The 17240-nt window shown below is 44.3% G+C and overlaps 1 protein-coding gene across 1 annotated transcript in view; it reads right to left on the bottom strand.

Annotated features, from left to right (window-relative positions):
• The window catches only part of unc13c (unc-13 homolog C (C. elegans)), a 90645-nt gene that overhangs the window by 57783 nt on the left and 15622 nt on the right, over positions 1-17240 (bottom strand). The window contains exons 7-14 of the mRNA XM_076286624.1: positions 16291-16510; positions 14745-14972; positions 13231-13372; positions 8264-8433; positions 7240-7355; positions 6671-6834; positions 1606-1759; positions 1441-1509 (exon numbers count right to left, since the gene is read on the bottom strand). Of these exons, the coding sequence (XP_076142739.1) occupies positions 1441-1509; positions 1606-1759; positions 6671-6834; positions 7240-7355; positions 8264-8433; positions 13231-13372; positions 14745-14972; positions 16291-16510 (1263 nt within the window). The remainder of the gene's footprint in view (positions 1-1440; positions 1510-1605; positions 1760-6670; positions 6835-7239; positions 7356-8263; positions 8434-13230; positions 13373-14744; positions 14973-16290; positions 16511-17240) is intronic.

Genomic DNA, 17240 nt, shown 5'->3' with positions numbered 1-17240 from the left:
CTTCCCTTATCTACAGCAGCATTTCACAGTTTCACAGCTCCAGCTAATAATGGGAACGAGCACTGGAGGGTTTTGGTGGACGCTTTCATTAGAGACTGAATGTCAGGCACTGTGTCCTCTTTAGGCAGGCATTTTGGGAGCCTGTAATCAACGTTGTGGGGGTGAATCTAGTGGCAGTAATGTTTGCCAACAGAGATACAAACAAAGGTTTTCCAACAGCCCGGGGACACAGAGAGTAAACACAACTCATGCAGCAAAAGATGCACCACGGCACTTTTGGGAGAGGGAGAACTGTGTTCTCAGCACCTACACCATGGCGCACTACACACTGGAACATCACGTCTCTTTACATTCAGGTTTAAGGACACCAAGCCTATGAAGCTCAACATAACGGACAGCCTGAGGGAGCTGCCCACATGCAAACCATCCAGGTGAGCATCACAGAGTCTTTCTTCAGGTGCCCAGACTGCTCAGGAATGCCTGGCCAGCAGCTTCAGAGCCATGCAAATCTACTGGAAAAAGGACGGAAGACTAATCTCTGCCAGCCCTGCTGAAATCATTTGGATAGATGGGGGGGGGGAAATGACAAAAAAACAAAACAAGGGTAAAGTGCTATTATGGCAGAAATGCAGCATGGCACATGTCTCTAAGCCACCTCAGTGGTATCAGTCTATATTTTAAGCAAAGGCAAACTCAATTTCCCTCAGGATTTCATTACTGGGAAATCCATAGGCTCCTCCATGCAAGTCTTGGCTGGCCTGAATCGTATTACTGTCCACTGCTATTTTCTGCCATCAAAGGCGACAAGCCAGAGGTCTGTGGTGTACGAAGCAAGTTTAATATTCCTGGCTGCTTTCTGTGAACATGCCAATGCAATTTCAGACTAGGCGAGGATCAATACTGATCAGAATATGGGTCCTTGAATTTTTTTAGCAGTGCAGTCTGCATCTATAAATAATTAAATTACTTCTCTCTCCCTCTCTCTCTGAAAAGGTATTTCTCACACTGCGGAGGCATAGAGATTCTTCTGTTTAATCAAATGGACAGTTGTGGATGAGACAAAAGCTAGGTCTCTTCTCTTGTGTAGTTAATCTGTAAGCATTTGATTGTTGTGAGACTTTGAGATAGCAATGACCTACATCTCTGTAATGGTTTGTCACAACACAAACACATTTCTCTCTGAATAAAGGAATTTGTCATGGGTAATGAGATTTACTCTTCATGTTTTTTCTCAGATGAGATCTGTATTATAATATGATTTCTATCTTGCTGTGCATAATAGCAGAAGTATTGTCATGGCAAGTGTGCCAGATGGCTATGAAAACAAGCTCAGTGTACACGTTGGATTAAATTGCAATATGTACACACAACATCGAACAGAATTTCTATTTGCACAAAACAAACACTGCAATACTAGGACAAACTGAGCTTCATACATACCCGATACTTTGACAAATCGATCCTCAGAGAGTTGTGCAACTGATCCAACAGCTTGACGAACTTCTCCCGCTACAAGAAAATAGGTTGAATGAATGATGTAGAGGGCTTAGTGTGAAATATAAACGTCACTTAAAACGAGCATCCACTGGGATTCATGACACTGACCCCAAAGTTGGAGGCAGCAAAGCGGTCTGATGCGGAGATGTTGGTGGTGGCTGTAGTGGTGTGGGCAAAGTAGGCGTTGATGTTGGCCAGTAGGTTACTCATGACTGCCGGCACCCCAGGACACATGTACTTTGCAGACAGGCAGGAGAAGTGACTACACAGAGAAAGGAGAAATAGAATTGGAAAGGACAGATGATGTTAGATTATATAATTTCAAGTATTGTTGATGCCATTTAAAAGAGGCAGTGTAAACTACTGTATACTGACAAATTATGTTGATATATGCTATTATTAGAAAGGAAAAGAATTCAGGCCCTGTCACCCTCACATACTATCTACACAGCTAAGCAAACAGAGCGTTTACAATAAAGTGACAAACACCTCCATCCCACATCACCTCTGGGACCCAGTGAGACTAATGAGAGTCCCATCCGGTTTGTTGATGCAGTGTTCTGCATTAAAGTGCTAGAGATGGAATGAAAATGTCCCCTGGGCCACAGCAGCCCAGCTTCCCTGGGCTCAGAGGAAGCTCATTTCAGGCTGGTGGGAAGGACTCATTAGGCTGTGCGATAGACAGACCGGAGAGAGAGACAGAGGAGGGCGGGGCAGAGAGAGAGAGAGAGAGAGAGAGAGAAAAGCTCCACGTGTTTAAGGAGTACAGGCAGTCTTCAGTCGTTCAACACAGCAGGTCACTAAAATTAGCTTCAGCACCACAGGGTTTATTTGGAAAATTACAGAATAACTATGGCAACTCCGCTACTGAGTGCAATCCTGTTGGCAAATAAAGAGGAATGCGCTTTCAGATTACTCTGTTATTTCTCAGGGATCAAGGTCCCACATTTAGATCACAGTGGTGTTTAGAATGGTGTGTGATTAAGAAACTTGCTTTTGAACAGGATGTAATTGAAGAAGCAGATGAGGCTGGAGCTGAAGAACTCTCAAAACAATCAGCTTGCAAACCATGAGCAAAATGACACATTTCTAGCTCATTCATTGTGGTTCCCACTACTGTAGAAAAGACTGAAATCTCCATAATTGCAAGAGGCACTTACATTTATGCATGTGCCCTAAAGGGTCTCCCATTAATACAACACTGTGCTAGCACACAATATATAGACATGCAAAAGTACAGGCACACTGCATGTGCACACTCATCATCATATACATAATACTGCCTCCTATAAACACAGAGTACAGGAATCAAATATGCTGCTGAGTGATGCTGTGTGTGCTAAACAACTTATCAACAGTGGAGAAGAATAGGGACTGCAACATAGACAACATACATGTAGCTCCTGGACAAATATAATGTGGGAAGCATTCACTATACAGTGGCACATCTATAGTGGCCAAGGATGCTCAGGGAGAGGCCTAAGCTTTCACCTCTGATAATTACCTTCACTGGAGCTGAGGCTCAGACTAATTAATAAGGACTCAGGAAGCAGAGAGTAAGAGGATGTTCACTCTTCTGGAAAAGAGGGCTTCTTGAGTGTTTATTTATGTAGACTGTTTAGCAGCTTCCTCAACAGAGAATACAATACCACTTCCTAAAGAAAGCAAATCATTAACTGTTTCATTTATGCATCCAAAAATGTTTCACTACCTAATTCTAGCTGGAGCAGGCCTGCGAACGGTTTGCACTGTGAAAATAGCGTGTTGCAGTAGAAAACACACAAAGTGTTCAATAGAGAGAGTAGTGCAGATGGGTGACATCAATGAGTGACTGATCATTAGGCTCTAGTTAAACATATCTCCCCATCTCTACTGGCAGAGCAACCCTAAGATGCATCTACATTGGCTTCCATTCAGTGATCTGTTTGAAAAAATCGGTATGAAGGCCACATAAATGGCCTACACTTTCAGCGTATCAGCGAATGCATCCAGGGCTTGATAAAGTGAGGACCTTCGAAGTGTGTGAAGCTTTCTCCCTCCACAATGCTACTAGGATACCATGAGTAATTGATTGTGGCTCTCCTTGCAGTGGAATGGAGCTATCCAGCGCTTTCTCAGGTGACAGAAGTTTGCCCAGGGGCAAATCACAATAAATGACGTCTGTCACCAGTGGTTAGGTCACGCTGTTGCTTGGCTACGGCTTATTGTTGCTCCTGACCATCATTCTCTCAGTCTTTGATATCCATGTCTGGACCTGACAGCTACACTGCATATCAAACAAAAAGATGCCGACAGTCAACATTTCCATAAGCTAAACATTTCCACTATTTCAGTACTTCCAAAAAGGCATGAGCTCCCCTCACTCAGTTTGGTCATGGCAGTGTCTCGTTGCTAATTCACAAAACCCCACACAATAAATACTGCTGATGGTCAAGGTTTTCACCCTGAAGTCATTATCCTGCCCTCAGCAACAAAAGTGCTGAATGACAAAATCGAAACATTTTTTTATGATATTATCTGAGGCAGACAGCAATACTGTTGTTAGAGACAAAGTCCCCGAAAGGACAACAGAGCAATAGGATGGCTATGGTGAAATAACGACGACTGCGTACAAGAATATAATCATATCTGTATCAAACCTAAACAAATACGAATTTACATATACTCAGATAGGAAATATGCCAGTGTGCTGAAAAATTGGTTTATGTACAAATCTATGCATAAACCAATTCATCACGCCAAATTGCTCTAGTATCCCACATTTCACAAGTGTAATTAGATTAAAGCACAATGTCAATCGCTGTAGTCTATTCAGAAATATTGAACGCATAAATCAAAGAGCACTCTGATTTGTGATTCTGTCTCCATGTTGGTAGTTCAATACTAAGAGAAAATTGTTCAACTCCATAAGGTCTTGAGCCAATCGATAAACAGAAGGCCATACAGTAGTATGTAGGTCATGAAAGGTTTCCACAGAGCATATTGACTATGGGTGAGTTACAGCAGTTACAAGTACAATAGCTATCCTTGACAGCCTTTAATGATGAGTGTTTAGAATCTGACTGTTGGCTGTTGGAGTACCCTTAGGACCTCACAAATGACACATCAATGATAGTACATGTAAGGGTGTTTAAATGGGGGTGGCCGTGCCCCATGGGTACTTTATGAATCTAAGGAAATGCATCCAATGAGCTGCTTCTGAATGCAAATGAATGGATCATTAGCCTGGCGGGCCATCCTATATCATTGAAATGTATAGTCTGGAATCGAACCATTCACCTCGCTTAATCCAAGGGGCGGGCAGAGAATTGTCTTTCAAACTGCCTAGGCATGCAATAGGCCAGCGCTACGACCATATCCGTATCCGGTCGGCAAAACGGCAAATACATCCTTCTTCGAAAGGAATGACTTAAGTGCATTGTGTTGCTCAACTTTCAAAGAAAAGCACAAGTCCAACTCCAAAGTTGACGCCAACGCCGATTCAAACAACCGCTCTTCGTTCGCCATAGCCACCTTCCTTGTTGTTCACCGTCGCAGGACTGTCGTTATCCTGTTAAGCCCGCCTTAAGACTCTCTAACAAAATAGAGCGCTGTGATCGGATGACGTCCACGGCGTCAGCCAATAGAAATCCCTATGGTTTGATACTAGACGTACAGGCTGAGCAAATTAATTTGCCGCCACTAGGGTGCGTCTAGATTTCTAGGCTAATGGATCATTCCTCTTAGCTAAGAATGTTCTAAATACAATGAGTATATTTTAATAATGATTCTTAAAATACTTCAGTTGCGAGTATCTCCGGCCAACTTAAATATTAGGTGAGGAGCACATTCTGGCTTAGCCTACATTACATCAGAGCTGTAGATGTGGGGTGCAATCCACTGCAGTTTTGCATGCAGGGAGCTGAGCCAGTGGAGGATCCTGGGGATTTGGATGGGAGTGGGAGGAACATGATCAGTGTGCGGAGTGAGACTCTGGGCGGGCAGGCAGGCCTTTTCCTCTGCGCCTCACAGTGACCAGTGCCACGGCAGCCTGCAGCGTGCCCACACCCTCCTGCAGACACTCTCCCAAGTGAGCCCCACCACCAAGGTGCAGGAGACACCATCTTAGCATGGGGCTTCTATATCCTCCATCTCCAGCGCTGTGAGGAGGCCCAGGGGAAGTGTCTGACAGGAGGGATGCACAACATTAAAGTATGATTTATTACAAGCGCCTCCTCCTGCAGCTAGAAGCCTCCGAGAGGACAGGGGTGAAATGCAGTGGGAACACTAATTAATTACGGGCACTTTCAATCTCAGAATTGTTCACAAACACGTGGGAGAAACTCTAGAGCGAAGAGAGACTAAATGTGCCAGGCAGTGCAACACCTGCAAGTTCTAGAAAATTCTGGCCACATTATTTGGTAGCCTATCAGGTATGCAGTGCTAGCAGCGGGGGCTCCACATCATTTTCCCTACACTGAGCTTTGCCTAAAAGCCTTTCTGACTTTTGAGCACATTCATTTTTCTTTGGGTATAAAAACAACAGTGTGGAAACCCACTCTGCTGCCATGGGGCAACACAACTTCAGGGCCAGGTGACACTGCCCACCCAGTTTTCCTTTCCCTCGTTTTTTCTTTTTCTTAGACCATCCCTTTAAGGGGAGTCCAGACTGTCAGGGACGGCGGTATGATTTATAAAGCCATCAAGTGTAGAATGATTGTAGGCTGAGGGAGCGGCCTGGTCTAAGGAGCTCCCTGCTGGCAGACCCATTCATATATCCCTGTGAACACGCCATAAGTGGCGGCCATGAAGCCCACGCGCCAGCCATCCCTCAGACACTTCCTGCACGCCTCCGCCACCTGAGCACAGCTGCACAAGCAATTAGGAGCTCATCAGCGCTCTCCTCCACTGCGTTCCACTGGGCCGTCTGGCCACTGCACGAGCGCATCCCTCAGCACCCGCCGCTGTGTCTCCCGCTTCCTCGTCACGTGAATTATGATGATCAATACAACAAGACAGGGTTATGCATGCGTTTTTAAAAAGCGCCATAATTCACGAGAATCCCCACAGTCTAAAGGTGCCACAGGGCGGTGGCTCATCTTCAGCCTGTTTACACAGCAGTTTAGAAAAGCACCTTCTTGAGGGGTAAGTTAGGGATCAATGACAGCTATTAAGCGCTAGCCGTGGCACTCACGTCATGGCCTGGTAGATGGATTCCACACCAAAACGCATGGCAAACTCGTCAACTATCTCCTGGGAGACATCGTCGAAGTAAACCTTCCAGGCCTCGTCCCCTTTCACCCCTGGGATCTTCACGGCTCCGCCATACTTCACCTCAGTCAGGTAGTGGAACAGATTCTGCAAAGAGAAGCATTACATTAATTCACAGCGCTATCGCTAAACACAGGCGCGGCGGAGTACCAATAAGAAAAGCCTTGGAACTTCAGATCAGAAATGCATTTCTGGGAACACAGCCCCAGACTAAAGAGTATGCATTTGAGATGAGGTGGGCTACTGTACCAGCCATAATTGATGAATACATAAGCAGTATCTTCTTCTGCTAGCAGAACGATATTAAACAAATTTCATGTTATGCATAGAGTGCACTTTTATGGTGCAGTGGTTTTCACAACTCAACCTTTTGCTTTGAGAACAATGGAAACTCCTCCAGACACACTACAAGCACTAATGAATGGAGAACTCTATATCTCAGGGCTAATGAAGGCACCAGCCTGCTGGATGCTAAATGAGAGTGCTACTCACCTCATGTAAACAAGTGTACTGGCCATGGGGTGGAGCCACTTTTTCTTCTCCTTTCATCTCTACGCTGATCTTTAGTCTAATGGCGCCTGACACGGCAGATTTGTCCGTTCTTTTGTCTAGAGGGCAAGCAAAAAAAAGAGAAGAGGTTAGGCCTAAGGCATTTATTCTTTCAGACACAAAGGTGTGTGGGTGTGTGTTTTTTTTTCTTTGCCATACTCATACAGGAGACTCGATGTAATCTGTGGTCAAATAAATGGACTGATACAGGGCATGGCCAGAGCCTCTTGCAGCAGCAGGCTCTAAAGGCATTCCATCAGACAGACTTGGCCAACATCAGAGATGTCAGCAGAGCTCAGTTGTGTGGACTCCTTGTGCCTCTGTGCTGTATTTAACTGCTGTCTTGAGGTTGGCTTTTTCAGCTGCAGTCTAGCTTCGGATACACACTTGCAAAGAAATGTTGCCATTTATGGGAGTATCATTTTTTAAGGATCTAACTCATATTAACAGTTCCTGAAGCCAAACTGGTGCTGTGACTGGAACTTTTTTCATTGTTAGTCGGAACAGATGGGGGGAAGTGAAATGTCAGACTTTTAGCATGGCTCACATTATCACTGCTGCAGGAAGAATTAAAAATGCAACGGAGAACTGTAACAAACAAAACAGTGGCAAAGATATGCTCATTCAAAGTATATTAGAGCACAGAATAGTGTAGCTCTATTTATTAGAGAAAAGCAGCAACCTGGTGTAAAATCAATGATTCACACTTTTTGTTGTCAGACGCATTAGTATTTGTTGGTAACATTGGCAAACCTTAAAGGTCCTCCTTCAGTCAATGTGCTATGCACACAGTACATAATTGACCGACAGGGATCCTGTCTCTCTGATATTTCCTATTTTTACATCAGGACTGTGTAGCATTTTATAGACATTCTGTCATTCTGAATTTTCAGCTGTCAGATCATAATAACAGTCATCAACGTTGTGATATCTGGTCTGATGACCAGTGTGGCGGCCCTCTACTCACCCAGATTGTACCAGACGTCCATTTCACCACTCAGCATCCGCACCTCGATGATGGTCTGGCCGAGGAAGTCATCAGACTCCCGCTTGAAGTGTTGCTTCACCCGCGACTTGATGTCATCATCCTCGTCCCAAACTCTCACCTTTATCCTGTCAGTGGCATTGTGGCACTCGCTGGAATGCAGAGGAAAGCGCACTCATGAGCACCCATTTCCCAGCAGCACGTAAAGGTCACATGCTCCACTGAATCGACAAACAGGGCACTTATCCCCCCCCCCCCCCCATCCCTCCTCAATCCCCCCTGGCCAGACAGACGGAAGACTTGAAAGGCCATTTGAAGAGGAAATATACCACAGTGAACCAGAGTGCACAATACTAATGCAATACAGACCATAAATTCATAGTGAGATTGCATTTGAACGCCACATTTTTAAACCTCTCAATAAGATTACGCTGATTCTTTTCCAATCACTCTTCATCGGGCCCGACTGTGTATCCTTTGAGAGAGAAAGCTACGGTGGCTTTGCGAATCAAAAAAGGGCGAAGCAGCCTGAATGTGTCAATCATGGTGCTTTTACTCACAGCTGAGCTGACGCATCAAAGAAGAGTGAGAGTTTGCATAGACATCCCATGTCATAACTGACCTTTGAAAAGCCAAACAAGCACAAATCACAAGTTTCCACAAGAATTACCGTAGTATCGAGTTGTAGACTCTAGACACCTCATTATTTATTTATACACGCGTGTGGCAATTTAATGTCAACAACAAAGGCCCTTCTTCAGCATTGGTGTTGCATATCAATATGAGCCCTGGTAAGACAAACCATTGTTCATGCACTAACATTACTCATGGCTAATTCACTCTGTAGCCACCAGTGGCACCTTTAGAGCTCTGTGGTGAATTGAGGCACTTACACTGGCCCAAAAACTCAACAGAGACCTGGCTAATATATTAGCACAAACCACTTTCATGGCAGCCTGACAGTGCTCTTACCACAGGACTGAGGCAGACCCCATAATGAACATTAAAGTGCCGACTCGTGCCCACATAATAAATGGAGCTGTACTACGGATCCGTCTGTTATATTTGTCAAGGCGCCGCATTACCGTATCTGCAGAGAGCTGAGTTTTATGGCCCCCAGAGACCCCCGGTAACTACATGCCAAACTGAGGCTGTATTTTCGGGCCTCTTTTGTTGGTCTGTCATCTCCTGACATTCATATTTCCTGTGTTCTGGCTAGATATATGGGACCGTGGGAAGGAGAGAAAGACAGAGGGAGAGAGAGAGACTGGGAGGAACGACGTAATAATCAGTTCTCTCCTTCTCACGATCCCCTGTCAGCTAGAATTGACGTCAGGCCATCCCCGCCAGCTCTCTTCAAGGAAGTCCTGCATGTGCACTGGGGAGGCTCCCTCCGCCCACGACACAGACGCAGGACTGCCTGCAGGAGGAGGGGGGAGGGGGCCGCGGCTCCATGCTCACAGATGGAGGTAGGAAGGTGTGCTGGAAGGGCCTGTCATATGGAGCTGGGGGAGCGCTCAGTGTACTCCTGAGTGGAAAACCTCCATTAGACATGGCTGTGGCGGTTTTATTCGATTTACAGCTGTGTGTCTGGTCCTTCAAACAGAAGTAGTGGTTATTGTTGCAGTTATTGTATTAGTGTGTTATATGCTGAAATTAGGCCACCTTGATTGAATAAATGTACTCCTAATTGTAATTACTAGATGAGAGCACTATTAATTAGGTAGGAAGGCACAGATGCAGCATGATGGTTCTAAATAAGACTGACTAAGGGATGAACAAAAAATGACAAGTGAACAGAGGGAGAGAATGAGAAAGACGTTGGGGTTGAGAAGCTGTGTATAAGGAGACAGTTGTGAACTTCTTTGTGCTTCTAAAAGGGCACCAGCAAAAAAAGAAATCCTTTTGCCAAGAAAAGTCTACTTATCCCTCCTTACGTCCTTCCAATCTACCCTCTCACAAACGACCACTCTCACATAATGTATTGTTGATGCTTCCAAATGAAAAGCGCTGGCTGTGGGAATGGTGTCACACTGGCCATAGAGTATACAGAAGCAATACATCTACAGCACAGCCTCATGGGAAATGAACATGCTACCTCAACCAAGCTGACAGCATCATTTGGCTTGTTCAGAGAGCTCGCTTTGTCTGTGCACTCAGTTGTGAGTGTTGTGGAGCTTCAAGCTAAATTGGTCTCTGGTGCTGTCCGTGGTGCTGAACCTGAAGGAACAGCCTATTGTGGGCCACAGACATGGATTCCCTCACTCTGCCACTGTATTAAATTACATGCTGCTTTTCCCCCCTTTTTTTCCTTGACACTTGATATGCTCACCATATATGGCCTGAACAAAATCTGTGTTCAGCATTCTTGTTGACACAGGACAAAATCCCACAAAATGATGACACAAATGATGTAGCTTGTAAAAAAAGCGGTAAGGCAGAACGGTACTGTACAAAAAGCTTAAAGCAAAAAGAACAATTTGCTTTCAAAAATCACTAATGTGAGGTAAAACTGGGTGTTTAGGCAAACAGAGATGCAGTGCCTGGTGTTGTTTTTGCTGCTCCTCGCCTTCCGGCAGTGTTTCTGGTAATGTGTTTTTCCTCCTGCTCTTTACATTTCATGAGTAACGCATTAAGGCCCCTGAGATGAAAACATGCATCCAATAGGTTATTGCCCTGCACCATGGGCCATTCTCCTCATGATAGATCGCAGTCTCTAATGGACACATCTCCACATCTGCTTATTTTACTTGCCGCATCGACATGCTGGTGTCCTCACTAAAACAAACAACCAGGTTGAAAAATACAGATTACACAAAAATTACGGCCACTAACGCCTCGTCTCATCGGCCTTTTAATTGGCCCCTGGGTGTACTAAGGCCGTGAAAGTGTGCAGGCAGGGGGTAGACTTCACTGCGAGTGTGATCTATGGGTTCCCATGGTGCCCCTGGGTGGCAGATGGTCCAGCCTCCCCACTGCCATCAATATCAAATTACCCAAAGGGATGAGGGTTGCCGTCTCCTCTCACCCTGTCATATATAACAAGCTGAAATGCATTGTGTTTTCATTTTGCGGGTGGGTGGGTTGGTACAGCACCCCTGATATTAGAGGTATACTCCCCTGGTTAGCTGATACATTGTTGCATCATTCCAACCAAAGATTTGGTTGTAAAAATAAAACAATGGCCATGCATCTCTGTGAGAAGAGAAGATTGAGCATTTCCGAGTATCTGCGTCCTCTGGTCCATTAACAGTGATATTGACAAAACGACTCTAATAATTACGGATTGCCTGCTTCTTTTAAAGAACCATATTGGAGAGAGAGATAATAAAAGAGTGACCTCTGGTCTCTCTCTCCCCTTTGTAGGTTACAGTAAATCCACGTGTCTATGACAAACGATTTATGATGCTGTCAGTTACAGAGCTTGGCTTGGGATAACAGTTGGAACAAATATAAAAAAGAGGAAGAGTGACTCTTAAAGCAGAGCGTGTGAGCCAGGGCAGGGCAGAGCAGAGCTTTTATGGAGCTGAAGGATGTGTGGTCTTAAAAGGACTTCATCTGTGAGGGGAGAGACAAGCCTATCCTCATCTGCAGTCCAGGACTTTCAGGATTAGACTGGGTGGCCAGTGGAAGGGAGAATTAAAAGAGAGCGAGCTGCCGAGGATTGGGGTCAGAGAGCAGGATATAAGACCTGTGGTTGCCTGAACTCAAACTGTACTTGCTAATGTGCTATACTTTAGAAAAAAAATCATGAAAAGCAAGTCTATGACACAAGGGACTGTGAATTCTGACTCATAAATAAGCTCTGCCAATATGCTATCTTTTCTGCATACCAAGATGTGTGTATCACATTTAATTATCCACTGGAGGGATGCATTGCCAGCTTCTGAAAGATTAGACATGCAAGGAATATAGGATGTTTGTGGAAAAGATTAAACCACCAGTGCAGTCCGTCTTTTGCTGTGCATGTCATATTCACACTCAGCACTAAAGATGTTTGTGCCTAGGGTGCCATTCAATTTTTTTGCAATTTTGGAAAAGCATTTCCCATTTATGGTTGCAGTTCCATGATTGCTATTTAAGCGGCCCACATAATATGACACAAGGACCTTAATGGAAATGAAGGTTAAAAAACCTACAAACATCTGCATGGGGATCACAGCAAACAATCTGCTTATCTGGCCTCATGTAATGACATGTATTTTAACCAATACAATACTCAAGTAGACTGTTTGATTTGATAGCTCAGAAATAGCTTTCTATTTTGAAATGACAAACCTATAGCTTATAAAGTCAAATGAATATAAAACCATGATTAAAGCAGGCATCAGGCAAGCAAAATAATGGTTATCCACCAAGGATGCTGTTCTGCAGCAGTGTGGTACCTGTCCCTTATCTAGCCTCATGGGCCTTATACGCCCATGGAGAGATACAACAGACACAGAGGGGGTAAAAAGCTAAGCCACTCCTCACCGTAATATGACAATAGAGTGATTGTGAGGGGCTCAAGGATATACCAGGCAATGTGCTTCCCTTCAAGACTATGAAAAGGAATGAGGCCGCCTTGGCTAAGGGGGCCTGAGCTGGTGAGCATTCGCATGTTTCTTCATTATGGTCTATTCAGAGCCTCCTAAGAGCCTGCCCTCTTATCCAGAGGAATGGTTATGCAACCGCAAGATAGGGCATAATAGCCAGGCAGTCATTATGGCAACACAGTGGACTATTAGACTGAATTTTAGACAACCTTGCATTGGGATGTCCTCTGTCAAACTGATATTGCACATAATTAAAAGCAAAGAGAATTGTGAAAATAAGCTTGAGTAAGCATTTGAAACATTTCAGCTTTTGCTGTTCACTGGATGGGGGAGGCTAGCCTCTCTCTTCAGGGACTTTTCACATAGCAATAGTGCTCTTTCTGATGTAGAAAAATTCCTCAAAAAATGACTCACAAGAAGAATTTTTCTTCCCAGACAGGATTGAGGTTTCCGAATATGGTCTTGGTCCTGCGCTTGGTCTTCCCCACTTGCACGGTGACGTAAGGGTCACTGGAGCCCGTCTTGTCCTTGGCTTGCAAGCCCTGTGCGCACACAACTGGGTGAAGAGCACAAAACAACCGTCAGCATCAAGTCTGTCAGAATCTTCCCCAAAAACAACAAATGTCTCTTGTATTTTATTCGCTTGTGTTTACTTTCTGTCTGCCTCTGCCCCAGGGCCACAGACATACAAATACTGCTGTTTAGTTTTATTAGACAAGTCATCAGGGCAGAAGGCATAAAGAGAAGGGGGCTCTGGTGTGTTGTGCCACAGCTCCCATTGTATAATTCTGCTCAGTCAATGGCGAGTCAGGGGGAGCCTCGCACCATCATTCACCGCGCCAGTAGTATTTCACAGAGCCATAAAAGGGGAGAGAGCATTAGGTTATTAAACATAAATGAGTGACATGCTAAATTATTCATGTTACATATATCCTGCAGTTGGCTGCCGAGAGTGATTGGTGGGGAGTGAGCGAGCAGCAGAAAGGGTTCCCACAGAGTGGGAGGCATGGAGGCACTATGGAGAGGCTGGGCTGCTTGGTGGTGTTTGGGGGGAGGCATGGAGGCACTATGGAGAGGCTGGGCTGCTTGGTGGTGTTTGGGGGGAGGCATGGAGGCACTATGGAGAGGCTGGGCTGCTTGGTGGTGTTTGGGGGGAGGCATGGAGGCACTATGGAGAGGCTGGGCTGCTTGGTGGTGTTTGGGGGAAGGCATGGAGGCACTATGGAGAGGCTGGGCTGCTTGGTGGGGTTTGGGGGGTGGCGGGGGAGTCACTACTGGTCCACTACATCAATGCAGCTTCGGCAGGCTGACTCCCCGTGACAGAGATGAAGACTTGCCGAGATGTCACACACTGGTATAGAATAACAGAGACAAAAACTGTTGCAACTGGAATCAATGCGCCAACGTGTTTATCAAATGAATAATAGATAAATAATGAGTCAATGAATACATTCCAAAATGGGAAATTCAATATAGCCTTAGAGATAAATTAAGGCATCGCTGTGTTTTTCTTCCCCCTGTGTGTATTGACATCCTGGCAGAAGTGCAAACTTAGCAATAATTCACAGCATCAGGAGCGGCCAAAGTCAGGTGAAGGAGCACAGCAGACACCGGACACTGACACAGTCAAGAGAGCAAATAGTCTTTCCTACTGTCACAGAGGCCATTCACATACAATGAACTATAAATTCAGCTATCTATGAATAATGATGTGTATCATGATAATGAAGGATTTACCGGTCTCAAATTACAACCACAATACCCATGCATGCCAAAACAAGCTAGCAAAGAAAAATTAGCCTTGGTAAAGACCCAAGTGTTTTTTCTGTAATCAACACATCCTAGTTATGCTGTATGGTTTATGCAATGTTTATAATAATTTAAAACATATTCTCAGCTATATCGCTGTACTGATATCCAGCTCTGACCTGTAATGGTGATCTTAGCAGACCACTTGGAGGTGCCCTCCAGCACAGCCTGCTTGGCTGACTTAAGGTGCGTGGTAAAGTCCTCCTTGGTGATCTCAAACATCTCCTGGATCACTTCAAACACCTCAGGCCTATTCTTCTCCCGGATCTTCATGCGCTCCTTCATGGCCATAATGATGTTCTGGGTTTTGTCCTCAGCTCCATGCTTGGAGCTCTTCTCCACCGCTCCTGGGCATGGAAAAAGAGAGACATAAGGAAAGATAAAAACACACACACACACACACACACACACACACACACACACAGAAAAGTGCACATACATATGCATTCACAAAAACAACACTCCATCCTCACACACACACACACACACAGACACACACGCACGCACATGCACACACACACGCACACGTACACACACACGCACGCAGACACACACACAAACACAAGCACACACACAGAGATAAGCCATGAAGATTAAAAGGTATGAGTGAGTGATGTAAGCTTTGGAGAGGATCCCAACAGCTTGAACTCATGCTGGAACCACTTTGTTGTACAAGTGCTGACATTTCACCAAACTTAATTGAATTATCTTGCCTGTCATCAGCAGGGAGGTCAAGGACTCAAACGGGAAATTAGTCATCATTTGAGTAAATGCAAAAAGAATCAGTTTTACATCAATCCAAGCATGTCTAATTTAATTTAGAACAGTGACAATTGTTCCCTGAAGCTTACATGTCTTAACTAGAAAAAAAGACCCAGAATCCAGTTTAAAAAAAGTTCCATCTAAGACACAAATCGAATGCTGTTATGAAGCCGTTTTAAAGCATTAGGGTAAAAGTGTAGACTGCACTGGTTTCAGAAAAAAAACAGGAAGACTAATCTGTTTAATGCATAGGCTTTGAATACAAATGCATGCACTGCACTTAAACAACCTGACAAACTTCAATATTTTGAAGTTATTACATCTCCTTTCAAAGAGGTGTGTGTGTGTGTATGTGTGTGTGTGTGTGTGTGTGTGTGTGTGTGTGTGTGGTGTGTGTGTGTGCGTGTGTGTGTGTGTGTGTGTTTATGTGTAATATAATAAGAGAACTGCAGAGGTCTGCAGTCCAATCTGGAGAAAAGACACTGTGGTTTAACACATCATATGGCTAAAATGGTCCGCACAAAAGTGTCAAAAGATTGCCTCATCTTCAAGGTCTCTGAAGCATAACTATTTGGAATTATATTAAAAATGTTCACTGCTGTATTTTTTATGTCATAGTTACACTGTCCCTGGATCATACTGGGGTTGAACATTCTCTTTCTATATCAATATGAGTGGCAGGCAACAAAGGAAAAGAATGATATATTGAAATAAGTAATATCCATGCAAATTATGTGCAATGAAAACTTGCCTTTTCATTTCCTTTCTTTTTTTTCTTTGTGACACTATACTACACATAACCACACACCTGTGCATTACAGTAAGAAACAAAAAAAGAAAGAGATAGATGAAGAGACAGAGAGAAAGAGAGAAAAGAAGGGAAACGAAGGGAATGACACTCACTCTGTAGACAGTCTGCGTTGAGAAGGTCCTGACACTTTTCATGACACTTGACCCCACATTCAGAGCAGCGCATGCCCTGCCGTGCGATGCCCCACAACAAACCCTCACACTCATGGCAGTATGTGGGGGCGGTCGCCGTCCACACCTCAAAGTTGTGGGGCGTGGTGGATGAGATAGGGTAGATCAAGGCCTGCAAGGTCTTCCTAAGCACATGTAGTTTCTACAGCGCAAAACAGAGAGATTAATTGAGCCCTGCTCGGCTGCTCGGGAGCACAGAGTTATTGCTTCACAAATGCATCTAGCTGTTGTCACATCATTTTGATAAATATCAGCACATTACATAGTGCGTTATGAACAATTACACAAATATTAAGAGTGTCTTCTTTCTGTGTATAATTAAGGAGATACATTCCAAAAAAAGCAGATAACTGTAAATTGTCATATTCAAATTTAGCAACAACTTGTGAATAATTCTACTTCTTCACAAAAAATCACCATAAATCATGTATTCCAATTGGTTAGAGTCATTCTAGGTTGAATTATCATGGAGAGACTTTCCATGGTTAACATGAAATAAAATGACATGAAGTTGCACACTCTGCTTCAATTAAAAAAAAATGTAAAGGGCAACTGCGCCAATATGCTATCAAGCCTGAGATCTGATGACATGTTTTTCACAGTCCATCTTCATCTTTGGGTGCCCATGGCATATTGATTTATGTTTCTGTATTAGTATATACATGGCCCCCGCTTTGTCCAATCAATTCCAAAGTCAAATGACGGAGGCCCTCTCTCTTCTCGATGCCAGTTGTGAATCACAATCAGAATTGAACCCTGACCTTAACAGACCTCTCTCATTCAGTTGGGATGGTTTATTGTCGGAGACCCTTCCAAGTGTCTCTGTCATGTGACCAGAACAGCCCCACAGATATCTAACCATCGTTTGCTTC

Source organism: Alosa pseudoharengus, unplaced genomic scaffold, assembly GCF_046254945.1.
Source record: "Alosa pseudoharengus isolate Yale_2024_CS ecotype anadromous, Long Island Sound unplaced genomic scaffold, YU_APseudo_1.1 YU_APseudo_1.1_scf_16, whole genome shotgun sequence".
Taxonomy (NCBI): Eukaryota; Metazoa; Chordata; class Actinopteri; order Clupeiformes; family Clupeidae; genus Alosa; species Alosa pseudoharengus.
This window is presented reverse-complemented; position numbering and strand designations above follow the sequence as displayed.